The following is a 20,634-nucleotide window of genomic DNA, read 5'->3' as shown; positions in this document are numbered from 1 at the left end:
CGGGTGTGAACAATAAAACACCTGGTGGACGGGTGTGAACAATACATTGAGATAAAGTGTATATAAATATTTACAGATTTCTCTCTGATGCTGCAGGTGTTTTGTGAACACGACTCCTCTCAGTGTTTTTCCATTTACTTCACACACCTGTGACACCTGAACCAAAACCGGCCGCACCTGCCATCACCTATGGCAACCAGGTGTTTGTCACACAGCTGATCCAGGTCACAGCTTCAGTGTTTGAATATGATAACATCAACCGACCTATTTAAAGCCCAGAGAACCCACCAGCAGGACAGGTGTGTTCAGGTGTGTGCAGGTACACCTGTGTCATGCATGTCCCCCTGACTTCCTGTCTAAAAAATTTTATTCAAAACAATCATTTATCTGTCAAACAACCCGAGATTCTGAATTATTAATAAGTAAAATAGGAAAAAACGTTTTAGTTCAATTCGAGATATTAAATGAGGTGTTGCTGATGTCATCATTGTACCTGAGGTATCTGGTTCTCTACCTAAGGTCTCTGGTTCTCTCTCTGAACATGAGGTCTCTGGTTCGCTACCTGAAGTCTCTGGTTCTCTCTGTACCTGAGGTATCTGGTTCTGAGGTCTCTGGTTCTCTCTCTGAACCTGAGGTCTCTGGTTCTCTACCTGAGGTCTCTGGTTCTCTCTCTGAAACTCTGAACCTGAGGTCTCTGGTTCTCTACCTAAGGTATCTGGTTCTCTCTGTACCTGAGGTCTCTGGTTCTCTCTCTGAACCTGAGGTCTCTGGGTCTCTACCTGAGGTCTCTGGTTCTCTCTGTACCTGAGGTATCTGGTTCTGAGGTCTCCGGTTCTCTCTGTACCTGAGGTATCTGGTTCTCTACCTGAGGTCGGGGAACCTTCTGGCCAGACTGACGAGCTCCAGCTGAACACTTCCAGGATCCTGCAGACGGAGAACCTCAGCGAGGCTGCAGAACATCTCACCGAGCCACCGAGTCTCAGTGCATCCCTGAGGACACAGACACAGTACTGTGAGGATCCTGGTTCCCAGGAGGCCCAGATCAGAAGAGACCTGGATCAGGAGAAACCCGGATCAGGAGAGACCAGGATCAGGAGAGACCAGGATCTCAGGTGGAGTCTCACCCCCTCGCTGAAGAAGTCTGTGATCTTTCGGGCATCTTCAGTCATCCTCTGAGCTCCGCCCACCTGCTGCTCTCTGCTCTTCATCCTGGTCTTCATCATCCTCTTCACATACTGAAGCGCCAGGTCCTGATGGAGGACACACAGCAGGCCCTGCAGACAGACAGGTGGTCAGACAGACAAACAGACAATCAAGCAGACAGACAGACAGACAGACAGACAGACAGACTGTCTCACCTGTCTGCATGCTGGTTCCAGGTCCTTCAGGTGGATCAGCTGCTGGTTCAGGTCATCCAGCAGAGAGTCGACGACAGGAAGTGACTCGTCTAACCAGACGGACGTCCACAGCTGACGGAAACTCACCTGTACACATTGATTATGAGACTCACCTGTACACATTGATTATGAGACTCACCTGTACACATTGATTATGAGACTCACCTGTACACATTGATTATGAGAGTGATCGATTCATAGGATTTTGGGAAAATGGAATAATCTAAACAGACTTCTGGAGTCTCATCAACTTTAAAAGTGGAGATAAAATCCCACAGGTGATCTGGAGAAGGTTCTTATGAGGTTCATGAACTACTTCACCAAACTCAAAGTCACCTCAGATCAGATTTACACCCTGAACCCCTTCATGGACTAACCTGTCCACCACAGGACCAGATGTTTATCCCTCTCTAGTCTACACCTACAGTAACTACAGGAACCAGCTGGTCTCAAGGCTCCACTCACAGACCAGGTTCTACGCAGATGACCTGCTTCTGTTGGCTCCTACTGAACAGGACTACAGCAGGTACAACAGAACCTGGACCTGCTGTAATACAGTCAGACCTGGACGTGCTGCAGTACAGCCAGACCTGGTCCTGCTGCAGTAACAGAACAGAGCTTCACTTTTAGTGTATTTGTACCTTCAGCTGGATGTGAATGGGACAGGTGAGACACCTGTAGCCACAATCCTTCAGGGCCGACAGAGTGTCCAGACAGCGACGTCTCTGCTGCTCCGACAGACTTCCTGTTTGACTTGTGATGTAATCCCTGATGACAGTCACAGAGAACCAATCAGAGTACACTTCCCCACCACCTGCCTCATCTAGCAGTGACCCCCTACAGGTATGTCGTCGTACCTGAGCTGCTGCTCACAGACCAGGTGAGCTTTAATCACTGAGCCAATGTTAGCGTAGTTTCCCTTCACAAACTCCTCCACACATGTCCTATAGCTGAAATACAATCAAAGTATTTAATGTGACATCACACCTGGATCACACCCGGATCAAGGAGCCCCGTTAATATTCTACCTGCTGAGGAAGCTGTCCAGGTGAGCTGTGATCCTCTGAGCTTTGCTCTGGTCTCTGATCACACAGCTGAAGTCCATCAGGGAGCCGTTCATCACCTGGAAACACAAACATAGAGACATGTCCAGGTACACCTGCTACACACATCGCTACCTGGAAGTGTCTCACCTGTGTCTCACCTGTATGACATCTATAGCCAGTGGACTGAAGAAGAACTGGTCGATGACTTCAGGTTCCTGGCCGCTCAGCCAGCATTCCTCTTCTTTCTTCAGAGCTGAGTTCAGCCACAACTTCACTTTGTCCTGAAGGAAAGAAAACATCCTTATTCTTTAACTGACGCTTCAACTCCTTTCAGTGTGAACACTCTAACAGAGACTTCATCAGCTGTTAAAAGTAAAGGAACAGAAAACAACATGAAAGGACTCTTCTGACTGGGACCAGAACCCATCAGCATGCTGGTCTTGACCTCTTTGTGGGTGAGGTACTGGTCCTCCAGGTGGTTCAGTTGGTCCTGCAGCAGCAGAGAACCAAGACAGGCTGTCTTGATATTTCCCTGCAGCTCTTCTTGGGTTAATATTTCCCTGCAGGAGGAAACAAACACACCTGATAATTTACAGGTAAAAACTGGATCCAGATCAATTAAGCTCTTTGATCCGTCCAGCTGAGACCCTGAAGACCACCAGAGCCTCAGCTGAGACCCTGAAGACCACCAGAGACTCAGCTGAGACCCTGAAGACCACCAGAGACACCATGACTGATGATTCAGAACCTCCCAGGCAGAGTGAAATGTGTTTGGTGGACTCACTGTGGATAATAGTGGTTGATCCAGAACAGCAGGTAGCTGCAGTCGTCTGGTTCCAGTCCAGAACCAGCAAGTTCAGTCAGCCGAGCAGAGAAGTTCTGATGGAAGAGTCCAGCATACAAGTTCAGGATGTCCATCTGTGGAGGGTAACAGTCCTGCACCGTCCTCACCACCGTCAGCAGGTCCTCCTTCACACGCTTTCCCATGTGACACACCTGTACAGATGTATTAGTAACATACGTTCTTCATGGGACACACCTGTACAGGTGTATTAGTAACATAAGTTCTCAATATGACACACCTGTACAGGTGTATTAGTAACATAAGTTCTCCATGTGACACACCTGCTCGTTGATGACTCACCTGTCTCTTCAGAGGAGAAGACAGTCCTTCGGTGTCGCTGCAGTCGTCCTCAGCAGCCTTCATCAGTCTGGACTCCACCATGTTGTGCAGCAGAGTGTTGTGAGTCCTGAGGCACTTCTGAGGACGCCACACTGGGACCTGGTCCTCCGGACACCCGGTCCAGCGCCGGTCCTGCATCTCCTGTTGCTGGATGGAGGCCACAGCGCTCCTCAGGACCTTCAAATGCCCAGAGGAGGAGGTGGGGGTGAAGGTGTTGTGGACGGCCATCCACATCTGCAGTTTCAGAGCCTCGAAGTCTTTCTGCAGCTGGTCCTCCTCCTCCTCACTGGGGGAGTCCTGACTAAACAGCTGCTCCTCCCTGATGATCAGCCTCCTGCCGACCTCCTCCAGCTGCTCCTCCTCCTGCTGCTCAAGAGCCTCCTCACACAACAACTCCTCCTCTGCAACAAAAAAAACATTCTTGTGTTATTATGAACGAGTTCTTGCAGAACCGCAAACTCAAAGCTAGTACACAGTAAGTGTACTCCAGGACCCTGAGGACCCTCCAGGACTTGTACGCCTCTAGAACCCTGACGAACCCTAACCCCTAAACCTCTGACCTTATGGTGTTCTATCTGAGGTTCTGTTGGTTCTGACCTGTGGTGTCGGTGTGGTTCTGCTGTCTGCGGTTCCTCCAGATCTTTGCAGGGTTCTTTAGTTTGGGGAGCCTCCTCCTCTCTCCTCCTCGGTTCTCCTCGCTGCCTCCTGAACATTCAACACTAACTTTATCGACATGTTCTATTGAACAACACAATCATCATAATAATGGAACCAGAGTTCTGTAGAGAACGTTGTTAAACACAAAACTCATTCATTCTCATGAAACTTAATCTCTCGACTTCTGTGTCTGAGAGTAATGACGTCATATATTCAGACATCAACGTCATCAAAACATCAACAAAACGGTTTTTGCAGGGTTTGGAACGAGGTTTAAATGACGTCACGGATCAGTTTCCCGTCGGCGTCACGTTACAGATCAATAATTAAAACCACAGAAGAAGAAGCATCTCTGTTCAGGATCGCAATGACGTAATGAATCAGCAGTTTTCAGTGTTTTAAACGGATCGATAATCCGGTTAGTCTGCTTCTCATTCTTCACAATAAAAGACGTTAAAACAACAGAGAACAGCTGTTTCCTACCTTTCATCTCACCAACGGCTGATCCTCTGAGGCAGCGGTCCGGAGGGGCGGGGCTAGACACGTGACGTGTCTGTCTGTGTGTGTGTGTGTGTGTGTGTGTGTGTGTGTGTGTGTCTGTCTGTCTGCCTGTCTGTGTGTGTGTGTGTGTGTGTGTGTCTGTCTGTCTGCCTGTCTGTGTGTGTCTGTCTGTGTGTGTGTCTGTGTGTCTGTCTGTCTGTCTGTGTGTGTGTGTGTGTGTGTGTGTGTGTGTGTGTGTGTGTGTGTGTGTGTGTCTGTCTGCCTGTCTGTGTGTGTGTGTGTGTGTGTGTGTGTGTCTGTCTGTCTGCCTGTCTGTGTGTGTGTGTGTGTGTGTGTGTGTGTGTGTGTGTGTGTCTGTGTGTGTGTGTGTGTGTGTGTGTGTCTGTGTGTGTGTGTGTGTGTGTGTGTGTGTGTGTGTGTGTGTGTGTGTGTCTGTGTGTACAACTCTGAGGTACTTGAGTATTTTCATGTTCTGCTACGAAGTACATATTGTACTTTTACTGTCTCAAAGGTAGATAGTGTACTTTTTACTGCTGAAACTTAATACTTTATATGATACCTCTGGGTACTTTTAAATAAGAACACATATGTGTTTATATGATGCAGTACTTTGTGTACACAAGGTGTGTAAACGTGGCTCCACATTGATGAACATTGAAATACTTTTACATGAATTAGTCAGTCATAAAACCGAAGGAGACGTTCTGTTTTATAAGTACTCATAAAACTTGATAACTTGATGTACTTTTACTTCGGTAAGGATTTTGAATGCAGGACTTTTACTTGCAACAGAGTATTTCTACACTACTATTACTACTTTGCCATGGAAGAAACACACAAAACAGAACAGATATTTGCAGTTTGTTGTATTTAAACGTAGAGTTCAGGTTCACCTTAGTTTATTACAAATGATTCTATGATACAAAGAAAGATGAAGATGATGATGATGAAGATGATGATGATGATGATGATGATGTCATGAGCATCTACATGAACTTCATAAATAAACGTTTTCAGAAAAGCTTTGATAACAGGAAACATGCAACAAAACACAACCGACCAATCACCTGGAGCGGCAGCAGTGACATCATCACTACAACGGCCAATCAGGCTTGTGTTGTGGGCAGGTGATGAATCGATACATTCTCATTGGCTGCAGAGCAGGAAAACACCATGACTGTCAAAATAAAACACCATGACTGTTGAAATAAAACACCATGGCTGTCAAAATAAAACACCATGACTGTTGAAATAAAACACCATGACTGTCAAAATAAAACATCATGACTGTCAAAAAAACCACCAAAAAAACACACCAGGTGTTTGTCAAATGAAAAAGTGCGCATTTGGTGAACTGGCCTCAAACTCTCACCTGCCTCAAACTACAGGAAACGTGCACCTTACAAAATAAAAGTTTATCCAGCGGATCACTTTAGAGAAATGCTTCAGGAGAACGAGGCTAGTAGTTTCCCTCCGCCTCCATTCTTTGTGCTAAGCTAGGCTAACCAGGTCCTGGACAGGATGAACCTGATCTCTGAAACATGTGAACACACACACACACACACACACACACACTTGGTGGAAGCTGCATCAGATGAAGAACCTTAAAATGTAGAAATGATTTAACTTTAACTTTAAGTTAAACTTGATATAACTTGCATCGTGAAACAGATTAAATATTATGTGATGATATTTCTGAACCTGGAAACTAAATAAGCTGAACTCAGCTGATAACAGGACGATAGAAAGCTCTGGAAGTTGAGTTATTAAAGAACAGAATAAAGACGTCAGGTGATCTGCTGTTTTTGTTTCATCGTGTTTTACAAACTGAACACAGAATAATTATGACTTTTCTCTGTATCTCATGATTACTATTCTGATTGTTACAGTTTGATGAAGTGAACATGTTTGTGAATCTTTTTGTTTCATTCGTTGTGATTGAGGAAGGCGATGCGTTTAAGGACCAGCAGGGCGATCGGCCATTTGAGCTCCGCAGACATTCAGAACCAGAACATTCACAGTAAAATATAACAGAACTTCTTCTTCTTCTTCTTCTTCTTCTTCTTCTACAAACAGACAGAAAACACGACGGATCGTCTGATCGAACGCAGCAAACAGACGATTGAAGCACAAAGCCGATCAATAAACGTTTAGTTTGGTCAGTTTCCATGAATCCACAACACAGAACCAGCGTCTCCAGTCCTGCAGGTGGTTTGAGTCCTGGTTTAGGACTTCAGCTGTGTCCCAGCTCCGGACTACAGGGGGAACTCTAATGTCCCACAATGCATTGCAGTGAGGTGAAGACTTTAACTCACATCCTCCTCCAGACAAAGTTCAGCAGACCTGGTCTCTAACTGGGCCCTCGTGGGTGGTGGTTCCATGTGGGTTCCTGTCCACCTATAGACACCTAGAGACTTCCAGATGGGGGACCTGGTCTCTCTATCTGAAAAAGGTTACTTCAACATTCATGAGGCGGTTCGGAGCAGCTCTTCAGTCTTAAAAGGTTCTCAGGGTCCAGGACCACCGTGGGACCCCCCAAGAGGATCAGGAGCACCTGGCTAGAAGGGTCTTGATAATCCTGTTCATTGATTCTTTTAGAGAAAGTTCTCGTGTGTCTGCTTGTTAAACTTCTGTTTGTAAGAGTCCTTCATATCTACAGAGACCAGGTCCTCTTCATGAAGTCTACAGGAGCCCAGAAGGGACAAGCTGAGTCTAAACTCAGATCCAGTCAGCTGCAGTCTGCCTCCTCACCACTAGAGGGAGACAGATCGTGTGTGGTGGTAAAATGAGCACATGGATTCCTTGTGTACTAAAACTTACTATGACACAAGTGTAGTACTGAGTACTATCGGTATGTAGTGTGGAACTGGGACATGTGACGCTACAGCCGGACACCAGGTCAGCTGATCACTGGAAAGAGGCGGGGCCATGTGGATTCATAGCTACGGTCCACAGGTGCTACGGGGGGGGGGTGTTCAGGCCATGTAGTGGGCCCCACCGGGTCCACGAGGTGGTCTTTTGGTGCTTGTTGTGTTGGCGTTGGAGGTTTGGGGGGCACCACGGGGTTTGGCGGCGGGTTTCTTGTCCCTGGAGGATGGTCGAGTCTGAACGAGAGACGGAGTCCCGACGGTCTGGAGACCTCCGGGCTCCACGATTGTGTTTATCACTAGAACAGAAGGAAGACCACATTCAAGACCGGGTCCAACAAGGTCCACCTCAGTCCACCAAAGTCACAACAACATCAATAGGTACAACAAGGAGGGGGGTAGCATAGCTGAGCTCAAATAGTGGTTAGCCTAGCTTAGCACTAAGACATGTTAGCCTAGCTCAGCACAAAGAGTGGTTAGCCTAGCTTAGCACAAAGAGGCTCTGTGTACTAGTACTTTGGGTTTGTTTTATGTCCCATATTATGCAAAAAAAAAATAGTATATATAATTTTCTTTGCTGTTTTCGGGGAAGAGACTTAATGTGAGTTAGAACCAGGTTAAATAACATTAGGTATAAATCACCTTCCAGCTGCCTCTGGACTCGTCTCAGCTCTTTCAGAATCGAAGTGATTTCCTGCAACAAGAAACAGAAAAAGTTCCAGCTGCGCTCAGACCACATTTGAATAGTTTAAGAGTTTTAGAGTTTACAGAAGAACCTTGTTGGAGGTTTTCAGGATGGGGACTTCGTTCTCAGTGTTGATCTTGGCCTCGATCTCCTCCCAGACCTCGGCCTTGTTCTGGAACAGAACCCTGAGAACAGAAACACAGCAGACCACTTCATGTAGAGACCTGGACCACCACAAAAACTGGACCTCATTCTGAAAGTTTAGCATCATCAAGGGCTCCCTTACTTCATTTTTTCGGCCAGCTGCTCCGTGTTCTCCCGGATGGCCTGAGACAGCTGAGACACTGGATTCAGCATCAGGTTGTCCAGAATCACCTGACAGAGTTAATTCAGAGACAAAAAGGAACCCGATGAGTCGGAAACGTGACGTCAAACAACAACGTCCACAGACGTTTACATCCTGATTTCCCAGCACACCAAAACTAACTGCATCAGTCTCCTTTAGTTCGATGGATTTAAGAAATGTTCACACTGCAGGCCCAGGAAATTATTATTATTATTGTTATTACTATTTTATCTTTCTAGTGACGAACTCTGAGTCTGGACATCAACTAGCAACTAGCTAGCTCCATCTACAGGAGCAGGAATGGGATCAGTGATGTTGTACTGATCCCATTCTTGCTCCTGTAGATGTTAACGAATCAAAGACGTTTCACCTTTACATGTGTCGCTCCACTAAGACATCAGAATATATGTTGTTATTGTGGCTTTAATGATCAGTTCGGCCTCTAGGGGGCACTAGACTAACGTAGTGAAAACCAGCCAGACTACCAGCAGGTGAGAGGCTAGCTGACAACATTTTAGCTGTGGACTTCTTTTTGTATGATTTGTAAAGTTCTGTTAATCAATAATAATAATAATCAACACATTTAAAACGCATCTTGTGCACATTAGAACAGAGCCGAGCTGCAGTGTGAGCCTTGGGGGATTAAACAGTGACCTCTTCGCGGTTCCACAGACGGTGTTGCTTAGAACCGGGCTCCGGCTCATTCATGTTAGCGTCCAGGTCCGAGACGACAGCAGAACCCGGAGGAACCTTCTGGTAGTTTAAACTGGCCTCAGGGATACGTTGGACCAGCTGGAAAGAGAGATCCAACCCACTGATTATTGGTTATTGATCCGGCGAGTGCTCCGTGAACGCATGCACCAAGTCAACATGCAGCTGATGGTGGAGGGCGACATGTGCAGTGAATTTTAGTTCTGCTGGGATACAGCGTGTAACAATAACAGGGAGGTTTAGGAGTGCAGGAGGGTCCTACTGGGTCACCAGCTCAAGTGCCATGAACTGTCCCAAAACCAGTCAAACCAGTTCATTAATGGTGCAGGCCAATGGGAGTCAATGGAAAACACAAAATCAATCTGAGCAGGAATCAGACTGAAAATAAAGATGTGAGAGTGAGAGACCAAATATAAATGATACGAATAACTACTCCTTTGTCATTGACTGGAGAGGAGAGCCTTACCCAGTACTACTAATATATATATATATATATATATATATATATATATATATATATATATATATATATATATATATATATATATATATATATATATACGTATATACTATAGTAGAGTAGAGCCACATCCAGTACTACTATTATACTAACAGATGGTAATGAATTACAGCATTTGTTAGAGAGCAAGGTGGAGTAGAGTCGAGTCAGGTAGATAAGAACTGTTTATAGCAGCATTTAAAAACCTGCAGACTGTTTAAATCTTGTATTTTGCTGAACCACTAGTTTTAGAAAGAAGACCAACAGTCACTAAATCAATCAGATGCTAAAGTTAAAATATTAAGGGTCTGGTAGAGTTGGGTTGAGTTTGATCGAGTAGATTCTGGTCGGGCAGAATGTGGTTGGGTAAAGGCGGGCAGAGTCTGGTCGGGAGAGTCCGGTCGGGTAGAGTCGGGTCGGTAGAGCCCTGTAGGTTTGGGTCGGGTTGTCATACCGGTACACCTGTTTGTCACTTCACACCCTGATCCTGCAGAATGAGTCAAGCTTGGATTTGTTTTGAGTTTTGTGGTTAATAATCTTTCATACCAAACTAAAACAAAAAAATGCTTCAGAACAATCCAACACTGCTGAGAGGGGAGTGTTAGGATCAGTGATGGGAGGGTAACCAATCACACTGCAGGAGGAGTGATGAGTCAGAGTAAGACACCTGAGATGGTCCAACCCCACAGAAGTATGGATAAGATGGCCTCTGAGCAGCACAACAGAGAAATGAATCATGAGAATCCAAAGCATGGAGAAGCTCCAGACAATCATCCTGGAACCTGGAACTCAACCGCAGAGAAATGTTTCCTCACGGCACACTTTGATGTTTAGAATATCATAGAGATGATGGACAGAACTACACAAACAGGGCAACATGTTTGTCTCACTATTTAAACTGGGAACACACTAACAGCAGCACACAGTTACTGACTGACTGTTTCAGATTCCAGCTGTTTAACATTAACCGCGTGCAACTGTGAAGGAGAATTTAATCCTAAACACTTGCACATTACAAGATAACACAAACTAACTGTCTTTGGTAACCTCGTCTTGTTGTCACAGTCATCAGTTCAGACTGTCCACCATTTTTAAAATCATCGGTCGTGGACAAATCATAGTTATTATAATTATCTATTATAACTAGTTATAATATCTAGGGTGTTCCCAGTTGTAGAGATTGTGGTGGTTGTGGTGGTGTAGTAGTTGTAGTGGGTATGGTGGTTGTGGTGGTTGTGATGGTTGTGGTGGTTGTAGTGGACATTTAGTGGTGTGCAGCATGTCCCACCTCCTCCCTAGCAGAGATGGTGGAGGCCGGCGTGTTGGGCAGGGAGCTGGGTGAGGTGGCGGTTCCCATGCCAGAGCTCGGCGAGTCTCCGTCCCCGGCAACATCATGGATTTCCTTCGCCAGGATGGCCAGATCTTTGGCCAGGTCCTGACTGAGCCTGCAGGGAAAACACAAAACATAAAGGTTTGGATGCACCGTGAGAGAAAGACCAGTTTACCAGAGTTACTCTGTTAAGTCAACGTAGGGGTCATTGTTTCTATTTTACTTGGCGATCTCAGCGCTGTGCGTGGACCAGTTCTGATACGGGTCCACCTCGCTCTGGTCCTCGTCCTCCTCCGTCTCCAGAGAGACAGACTTGGATCGGGTGGCGGCCGTCCGGTGGCGAGGTGTCTGGGAGGAAGTGGAGGGATGGGAGGAGCGTTTGGTTCTGGGATTCCCTCCACTCGTCTCGTATTCTTCCTCAGAGGATGAAGAGAAGTCTGAGCCCTTCTGTCTGCGACGGGAACCTGGAAACATTTAGATTTAGGTTAATTTTACTGCAGAAGCTCAAACAGTCTCAGTTCTGTTAAATCACCAGTTTAAACTGAGAAAACATCCAATCAGAGAGCTTCACACTGATGGAAGGAGAAGGAAGAACTTTAGGATTTTCTATGAATTTTTTTTTGTTCCTGAATATGATGCAAATCTGGATGTCTGAGCTGTGGAGGGAGGCATCGTAGATCACGACTGTCATGAGATTTTTAGTACAAAGAATCTATATAGTCACATCTTTATTCTACACATGACAGAACGTAAGAAACTGATGCTGGTAAGCTGTGTTTCCATGGTAACAGCAGCAGACTTCCACCAACAGAATACTGAAACAAAGCCTCGGTTAAATGAATCCCTGATGTAGCAGGTAAGTAGTTTGCCAATTTACTGCATAAAAACACATTAAATGTTCTTCAGATTGAACTACAACTTATTCTTTAGTCAGATAGATCCTAATTAAAATAATATATCATGTATTTTGTAAGAATAAGTTTAATTTGTCCTCATCATCTAAAGTGACATTGGACAGACACCCACAATAAGAGGAGGAGCATGAAAAGAGGATGTATGTCTACATCATTAAAATCTAGCCAGGACTCACCGGCGGTGGGGTACTTGGCTCCGCTGGACCGGGTACGGGTCAGCGGTTGCTTCCCCAGAGCTCCACCCCCTCTGCTAGCGGCCTGGCGAGCGTCGCCCACAGACGTCTTCCGGGGGGCGACGACGGACTCAGAGGTTCGATTGGAGAAACCGGAGCGCCCCGTGGAGGACGTCTCGGTATCACTGGGAGTCGTGAAGGAGCCGGTTCGCTTCCTGGGCATCGCTAAGATGTCCAGCCTGGACAGCTTCTTCCCATCAGCGGACGCTTTGGACGGCGGGGTGATATGGTCAGAATTCTGGGAGCCCCGGTCGGTCTCGGCACCTTCGTTATCTGAAGTCTCGCCCAGGCGTGCTCGGCGGAGCATGGAGGCCCGGGTCGGCCGCGGTGCCGACAGGCTATTGGACCGCGTCAAAACCTGCTGAGTTGCCGTCTTGGCCGTCTTTCCATTGTCTTCTTTCTGAAGAGGGGCGATGAGTTTCTTGCTCCGGCTGGACGGACGGGAAATTTCATGGTCAGATGATGTTGTTTCGGTCCAGTGTTGACCAGAAGAAACCTGCTTGCCTTCTGACAGATCCAGAGATCCGCGGTTCCCTGCACTGCGGCGCATCTGGAAGCGCTTCGCTGCCTCTGCCTTGCTTGATGCATCCGTCGTCATCGGATGCATCGTTCGCCGTTTCTCAGAAAGACGTTCGCGGGCAGAGAGTTGTCGTCCCTTCTGTTGGATGGACGGGCTGGAGGAAGACTTCTCCTTTTGGAGGCTGCTGATGGCAGGACGCTTTTTGGAAGCGGAGCCGATCAGAACGTTCTTGCTACTCACCTGACTCACGGTGCTCGCTGTGTCCACATCCGACTCACCAGAGAGGGAGTCATCCATGTGGGTGGAGGAGCCTCCTTTCTTTGAGCTACGACCGGAGCCAGACGAGGGGAACTTGGAGTCCATAGAGGACAGAGTTCCCTCGGCCTCCTGAAGAAAGGACTGCGGGTCCTGGATGGTCTCCCTCCTCTGCTCCATATCTCTGATGGACGGGTGGCTGGAGATGTGGGGAAGCTTCTTCATCTGGACGGTGTCACTGGGCCGGTCTTTGGTGAAGCTTTCCTGCCGGACAATGGATGATATGCAGCTGTCTTTAGTGGGGACAGAATCCTTGTCCTGTATTTGGAGGTTTGGAGCAGAGCTGTTGGGTTTGACACCGGCCTTCCTGGGTTCATGTCCACTCAGGTGTCGGATCAGGACAGTGGTAGGGGGAGGTTTTGCCGGGGGTTCGCGTGCCCTCTCAGACTGTACCGGGCTCCGGGCCAGGTCAGGTTTGCCTGGACTGTCTTCAGAACCAATGTAGAAACAGGTGGATTTGGAGGAGGGAGACACTTTCTCTGGACCCTTGAACAGAGGACCAGCGGCCCCTGGAGACAAAGATCCAGTCCTGGTCAGGTTCTTCTTTGTTTTCTCCAGAACAGGCCCGTCATCTGAGCGGCTGGCGTCACTCAGGCTGTCTGGGTCCACATCATCCTGAACGGACAGGCGCAGCAGGGTAGAGTCCTGTGGGCGGAGAGGGCCGGAGACTCGGTCCAGAGGTTCCTGGACTTGGTAAGGCTCGTGGCGAATCAGGATACTTGGGGGAACACTATCTAGCTTCTCTGGAGGCACCTGGGGAAGCAGCCTTCTGGTTCTGGAGCTGTGGCTGGACTCCGACTCAGAGTTATCGTAGTTGTAATTTCCCATCGACCGGCTCATGAAGCGCAAATCTAGAAAAAAAGTTATCTCAGTTATCTCAAATAAAATTATATATATGTATACTTAATTTGCATTGTATTTTATAAAATAGATGTTTTAAGGCCCAGTCCTCAACTAATTTACCAACACCAAAAACAAGATCACAGGAGTCCATGTTAGAAAGCAGATCATGTGGGGTCAAAAGGTGCTTTACAGCAATCAGGGATTGTGCCTTTAAAGTTCAGCATTATTGGCATTGTTCAACTTTTCCAGTGTCAATATTAGAATTAGTCAAAAAGAATAATTTTAGATACGGCTATCTGATTAATAGAAGGTAGAAAAGTATTTGGGTTTGATACCCAACTCATCATCTTCTGATAAACTGCATAGACAGAAATAAAACGGCACCTTCCAGACATTCCCCTTGAGGCGGAGTGGAACCAGGTTCAGCATAGCTGTCTGCCAGACTGGCCCAGCGGGAGACCCACTTGGGTCCTTCCAGACCTGCTGATGGAACCTTGAAAACAAAACAACATGATGAACTTAACCGGGCGATAGAGACGTGGGACCAAAGAGTCCTACAAGACTTGACAGAGTAAATAATGTACCAGGAGAAACTGAGGGAATAACAACACTAGACTTCATGCACTGGGATCAGAACATGCTACACAGGTGTTTTTTTCCAGGTTCTGATTCTGTTTTTACAGTTTTTTTACCTGTATGGGGCCTGTTGGGGGGCCGCTGATAGCAGCTGGGATAAAGCCATGCAACGGGTCCACAGTGCTACCATCGCTAGGCAGGTTAGCTTGCTCATCCTTGCCATCATTTATTACAGGTCTATACACTCCTGTGTTCACACCACTGTACTCTGGAGAGTCGAGGACACCAAACACCTGTCAGAGCACAGGGCATGCATGAGGACGGGGACGGGGGGGGGGGCAGGATCACGGCAACAGGAAGGAGCAAGAAGGACAAGAGGTTTCATGCATCCCTGAAGCGATTTAAAAACACACTTTTTATTTAAGCCCCTCACATGAAAATAGTTCTCAGATATATTTATAGAAGCTTTTCTGCAGTTCAGACCATGTTTATATCGGCAATTTGATTGTGGACTGACGATTTGAAGAAGGGGGAGTGTGGACGTAGGTTGTTCACTTATTTGGATATTATAACACAAATAAGGTCTTTACCGCCACCCCCAACAAAGACACTCTAAAGGGGTTTTTGTGTCTTTTACTGATGTTAGCAACACAACAGCCTCAGTAGTGCCTCCATACAGTCCTGTTTGTTCTCTGTCTTTTTAAGTGTCAATGTTCAGGGAGTTGTTTCACTTTTACACAAGTAAATATTCTCTCTACTCAGAACTGAAAGGAAAGTTTTTACATCAGCAGAATGAACCATGAAAGCTGCTTCAACAACTCTCTGAGGTCACCGTGAGTTCACCTGATCGATCATGTTGCGAGCTTCCTCCACCTCTTTGTCCTGCGACTCCGTCTCAATGGTGTAGGTCCCGGCATCACTCAGGCTGTCGTCCTCCTCGTTCCTCATCATCATCCTCTGGGAAGCTTTGGGGTCTCCTTCACGGACAGCCAGGGGCAGCATGGGGGACATGGGAGGCCCAGAGGAGTGGACCGGAGAAGCGGTCTGGACAGCAGCAGTGTTGGTGGGGATCGAGGACTTTGACTTCGCCGGAGGCTGTAAGGGGGAAGTGGGGTAGGAGACTGAGGAAGGAGCCAGAGATTCTTGGGGGGAAGGAATTCTTGCATGAGGAGGCGACACCATCACCGGCGGTGCAGACATCGGGGGAGGGGACATCTTGTCCCTCGTTGGGGAGGAATCACGTCGGACAGAATCCTTCAGGAATTCAGCAGCGAACTCCTGGGCAAGCTTGGACTTCTTCCCGACGCTGCCGAAGGGTCTGATGGCAACACCCGAGGAGGAGCGAGAAGAGGAACCAGAGGAGGCCACCTCCCCCTCAGTTTTCTCCCTCTTCAGAGAGCTCGACCTCTGGGGGCCAGCGTGGCCTAGGCCCTTCAGGGGGACCGTCACCTGCTGGGTCGGGGGGACGTGGCCGTGCACGGACGCTGGCCTCTCGCCGCCTTTCCGCCGCTCCAGCTTGGCCTTCAGGGCAGAGTACGAGTCGGCGTGAGCCGGGTTGTGCGTGAAGGACTGCGAGCGCTTTTTGCGCGGGTTGTCGTCGAAGAACTCAATGATGAAGGCCTGCTGGGTGAGGTGCTCGGGGGGCCCCTGTTTGGGCTCTTCTGTGGTCGGGGACCGGTCCTGAGGAGGACTCTGGGACAGGGGCCTCTCAGGGGCCACAGGTGAGGCCGGGGCCGGTCCGGGTGGAGAGTACTGCAGCGGCCCTGATTGGACCGTCTGCTGCAACGCCTCCGACTGCTCCAACTGGATGGAGTGGTGAGATTTACTCCTCCCTCCTTTGAGAACCGGGTCCTCTGAGTCACTCTGGGTTCCGTCCTCATGATGGTGACCTGACAACAAGAAAACAATCAATAATCAATAATCAACATGTTACGTTAAAAACAGCCGCATGGTCCTAGAAGACGACGCAGACCTCTGAGCGTCTTGATGTTGATGGCGAGGTCACTCTTGGTGCTGTAAACGTCTTCACACGTCGGATGTCTTCTCATCATGCTGACGTCGCTGTGAACCAGCCAATCGGCCACCTTGCTCTCCGCTGACATCACATCTGTGGGCGTGACTGATGTGATGGTGCTGCCGTTGGGCGGCGCCTGCTGCTGCTTCCTCTGGCGGGTGGAGAACTTGGTGACGTGGTCTTTGATCTTGATCTTGCCGGGCATGCAGTCGTCGAACTCGATGGTGAAGGAGGCGTGGCTCTGAACCACGGGCGGGGTCGGGGTGGGGGGGGACGGCGGTGCTTTGGGCGTGTCCGTGTCTTTGGTGGGGATCTCGTGAAGTTCCGCCCCCAAGGTTTTGGGGTGCTGGAAGTCCTTGGTGGGAATCTCGAAGTAGCTCGGCTCACGCTGGTACGGAGGGAAAGCGGTCTTTGGTTGGGAGTCTGGCAGAGATCCAGAAAAGTCTGGATCCACCAACGAAGCGTCTCTCTGGACTTCTGACAGAAAATACAAACATTTAAAATGAACAACAACAACAACAACAACAACAACAACAATGATACAGGTACTTCTACATGACAGACATGTTTCACTAAAACTGATGAAAAATGTCTTTTAATTTTATAACAATAACAACTGAAACCTGTCTGTTGATGTGGTGATGTATTACAACTAAACTAATACTAAGTATTGTTTTACCTGCATGAGGTTCATCGCTGGTTTGAACTTTATTCCCATAATCCTCTTCTCCCCACCAAGATGGCTGACCGTACAGAGGAGTGGGCCGACTCACCGGAGCCTCTGAAACACACACACACACACACACACACACACACACACACACACACACACACATTATTAAGAATTAGTCCTGACCCTCTGATTGGACAGACAGCTGTAGAGTCCAACATGGACGAAGACATTGTAACTTATCGGCTCGTTTGTAGTACTCTTCACAGTATTTTGATGTACCTTGTGTACTCTTTGTACTCTTCACAGTATTTTGATGTACCTTGTGTACTCTTTGTACTCTGTGTTTTCTCTGATTTCGCTCGGTCCTCCAGCTCTGTCTTCTTCTTCTCTGAAGCCTTCAGACTCTTCTGCAGCTGACTGCTGTACTTCTCATGCTGAAACAACAGGAGGCGCTCAAACCCTGAATATTAACACACACACACACACACACACACACACACACACACACACACACTGACCTTCAGAGCCTCCTCTGGGACTTTGTGTTGACTTTTCTCCAAAACGTAGACATGAGAATGTGAAGAGGAGGTTAAGAAACGTACTGACATTATAAAACACACACACACACACACACACACACACACACACACACACACACACACACACATACACACATACACACAACACACACACTGATGGTGTCTGAAGGATATCGTATCCGAAGCGGATGATGTCGGACAGTTTCAGGGTGATGTAGGTCTGATCAGGGATCCTCAGGTCATTCACAAATGTCTGCGTCAAACAACACAAAATCAATTCAGTCACATTTATTATAAAAATATATTTACAGCTCAGATCAAGCGATCTGATTAGTTTATAGCAGAGACTGAGGACGTTTTGAAGCCTCCAGGTCTGTGATTATGTTCGTCTCCATGTTGTTTTTATCAACCAGTGAACAGGAAGTGACCACATCTGGACTGAGGAGTGACGTAGAGACGCCGTATACATCTCTGGTAGAGACCTGTCAATCACTGTGTAGCCCCGCCCCTAAAGCATCCCCCTCTTTATGGTCTGTGTGACTCTAAATGGAGCATAATGTACTAATTGAACATCATGCTGTATTGAAGAAGACTATAAACTAGAGATTGAGACCATAAACTCATGTTTACAATGTTTACTGAGGGAATAAATCAAGAGAGAAGTAGAGTCATTTTAGACTAGACTTCTATACAACCAGAGGAGTCGCCCCCTGGTGGACAAGAGAGAATGGCCCAGCAGGGACTACTTTATTGTGAACTGTCTGGTTGCTGATTGGTTCCTGACTGTGATGTAACAGTATGACTCCCTGTGTTTGTTTGTTTGTTTGTACTTCCTGTCTCACCCCGTTCAGGCTTCCCAGGTCTTTCACCAGGTGTTCATCAGTCGTTGGGTTGTAGTTGATGACGGCATGTTGTTTGTCGACACTGCGAGACTGTCAGAAGACAAAAGAGACATCAGTCACACCTTTAGATCCAGACCAGCAGTGAGCACAACATGATCACCTGTCTCAGAGGCTCACCTGCAGCATCAGCTCACAGTCCTCTCGGCCCACAAAGATCATCTCTTTGGGGAGCCGGTGTCGAGTCCCCGAGCTGCTCACCAGGAACCATGATGTCACACTCATCTTCACAGGGCTGCTGGGAAACCCCAGAGCATCCTGGGAAATGGAGGCAGACAGGTGAGTGATGTGAGACACGTTTCATCCTCAGAAACCAGAGAAGAAAAGTTAGTTGTTAGAACAACGGCGTGTTAGAGCCACCGTAGCTACAAACTTTATATATTTATATATATATATATACTGTTATATATAAATACTTTTATATTATATATATATATATATATATATATATATATTGTTATAAAATATATAAAACAGGAATATTAATATATATATGTAACAGTATACATATATAGATATACAGTATATGTATATCTATATATATATATATCCTGTTACAGTATATATATATATATATATATATATATATATATACGTATGTATACGTATATATATATATTACTATTACTGTTATATATACTATGTATGTATATATATATATATATATATATATATATATATATATATAATGTGTATACACATATTTATATATTTCTGTATGTAAAGAGAGATGTACATATATAAATATATAAATATATATAATGTATAATGTGACCTAACAGGACGTGTCCTTGGAGCAGTTAACCTGTTCATGTCTATGACATCATCATCATCATCATCATCACACCTAATATCACACACACACACGCGCACGCGCACACGCACACACACCGGAGCGGCTCTCTTAAAAATTCCGCCGGGCCTCAGCGCTTCATCCTCTGCTGCAGGCCGGACAGGAGGAGCCGGTTACCGGAGGACAGAGACAGACTGGAGGACAGACAGACAGGAGAACAGACAGACCGGTCCCCTCCTCCACGCCCTGCCCTCCTCCTCCTCCTCCTCCTCCTCCTCCTCCTCCTCCTCCATCTCTTACCTCCGCTCCAGATGCTGCCGCCGCTCCGCCGCTTCTCTCCTCCGATTAAAACCCGGACTTAACGCGCTACGATGCGGCCAAAGCATGAGAGGCGTCCCGGTGCGGAGCGCATCCGGGTCCGGGTCCACGGACCGACAGGAAGCGGATCAGACTGAACGGTCGGTGATGCTGCTGCTGTTATGGCATCTCTGTCTCCTCCTGACGCACCAGCGGCCACCCGCTGCGTCAATACGCACCGACACTACACCGGAGGACTTCACAATAAAAGCCTTGGGACGAAAATCAAAGCGCTGCTGTGGAGTCTGAATCCAGACCTGAACCTAGATCTGAATCTAGATCTGAATCCAGACATGAATCTAGACCTGAATCACAGACCTGAATTTAGATCTGAATCTAGACCTGAAACTAGATCTGAATCTAGAGCTGAATCTAGACCTGAATCTAGATCTAAACCTAGACCTGAATCTAGACCTGATCAGACCTGAATCTAGACCTGAATCTAGATCTGAATCCAGACGTGAATCTAGATCTGAATCTCTGATCAAAGTTCTATAATAAGTGCTATTAATCAGGTCTACACAGATCTGATAATAATCAGATATTTAGGAGGAGCTTTGTACTTCCGGTTTGACATCAAAGAGGTGAACACAAACTGAATATCTGAAATCTTTGTTAAATAATAATCATGTTAATCCACGTTTTAATTAATATTCATATTGAATGTTATGAAACGGAAATGATTAAAGCAGATCAAATAAAACATTAATATGAAATATAACATTCATATGACTGT

The 20,634-nt window shown here is 46.9% G+C and overlaps 2 protein-coding genes across 6 annotated transcripts in view; both read right to left on the bottom strand.

Moving 5' to 3' along the window:
- The window catches only part of tnfaip2a (tumor necrosis factor, alpha-induced protein 2a), a 6,109-nt gene extending 1,268 nt beyond the window's left edge, over positions 1–4,841 (bottom strand). The window contains exons 1-12 of the mRNA XM_068708325.1: positions 4,767–4,841; positions 4,224–4,331; positions 3,588–4,027; positions 3,228–3,439; positions 2,889–3,003; positions 2,602–2,724; positions 2,426–2,520; positions 2,255–2,347; positions 2,039–2,165; positions 1,359–1,484; positions 1,125–1,274; positions 866–990 (exon numbers count right to left, since the gene is read on the bottom strand). Coding sequence (XP_068564426.1) covers positions 866–990; positions 1,125–1,274; positions 1,359–1,484; positions 2,039–2,165; positions 2,255–2,347; positions 2,426–2,520; positions 2,602–2,724; positions 2,889–3,003; positions 3,228–3,439; positions 3,588–4,027; positions 4,224–4,331; positions 4,767–4,773 — 1,721 coding nt within the window. The 5' untranslated portion in view covers positions 4,774–4,841. The remainder of the gene's footprint in view (positions 1–865; positions 991–1,124; positions 1,275–1,358; positions 1,485–2,038; positions 2,166–2,254; positions 2,348–2,425; positions 2,521–2,601; positions 2,725–2,888; positions 3,004–3,227; positions 3,440–3,587; positions 4,028–4,223; positions 4,332–4,766) is intronic.
- Positions 4,842–5,646: 805 nt separating this feature from the next.
- On the bottom strand, positions 5,647–20,028 carry cep170bb (centrosomal protein 170Bb). Of its 5 annotated transcripts, none has more exons than XM_068709187.1 (20): positions 19,842–20,028; positions 18,869–19,006; positions 18,692–18,781; positions 18,024–18,102; positions 17,829–17,887; positions 17,630–17,744; positions 17,317–17,418; positions 16,596–17,114; positions 15,467–16,512; positions 14,740–14,916; positions 14,432–14,540; positions 12,313–14,055; positions 11,446–11,686; positions 11,181–11,337; positions 10,560–10,601; positions 9,337–9,474; positions 8,623–8,711; positions 8,428–8,521; positions 8,294–8,345; positions 5,647–7,950 (listed from the first exon to the last, which is right to left on the bottom strand). In XM_068709187.1, the coding sequence occupies exons 2-20, from the start codon at positions 18,971–18,973 to the stop codon at positions 7,760–7,762; spliced, it is 5,148 nt and encodes a 1,715-aa protein (XP_068565288.1). In that variant the 5' UTR covers positions 18,974–19,006; positions 19,842–20,028; the 3' UTR covers positions 5,647–7,759. The 5 variants fall into 5 exon arrangements, with proteins under 5 accessions (XP_068565288.1, XP_068565289.1, XP_068565290.1 ...); XM_068709188.1 differs by having other exon boundaries at positions 16,596–17,111; XM_068709189.1 differs by lacking the exon at positions 10,560–10,601.
- Between the last annotated feature and the right edge of the window lie 606 nt (positions 20,029–20,634).

Source organism: Cebidichthys violaceus, unplaced genomic scaffold (assembly GCF_023349555.1).
Source record: "Cebidichthys violaceus isolate CVI_PGR_0920_01 unplaced genomic scaffold, fCebVio1.0.p SCAF_14, whole genome shotgun sequence".
In the NCBI taxonomy this organism is placed as follows: Eukaryota; Metazoa; Chordata; class Actinopteri; order Perciformes; family Stichaeidae; genus Cebidichthys; species Cebidichthys violaceus.
This window is presented reverse-complemented; position numbering and strand designations above follow the sequence as displayed.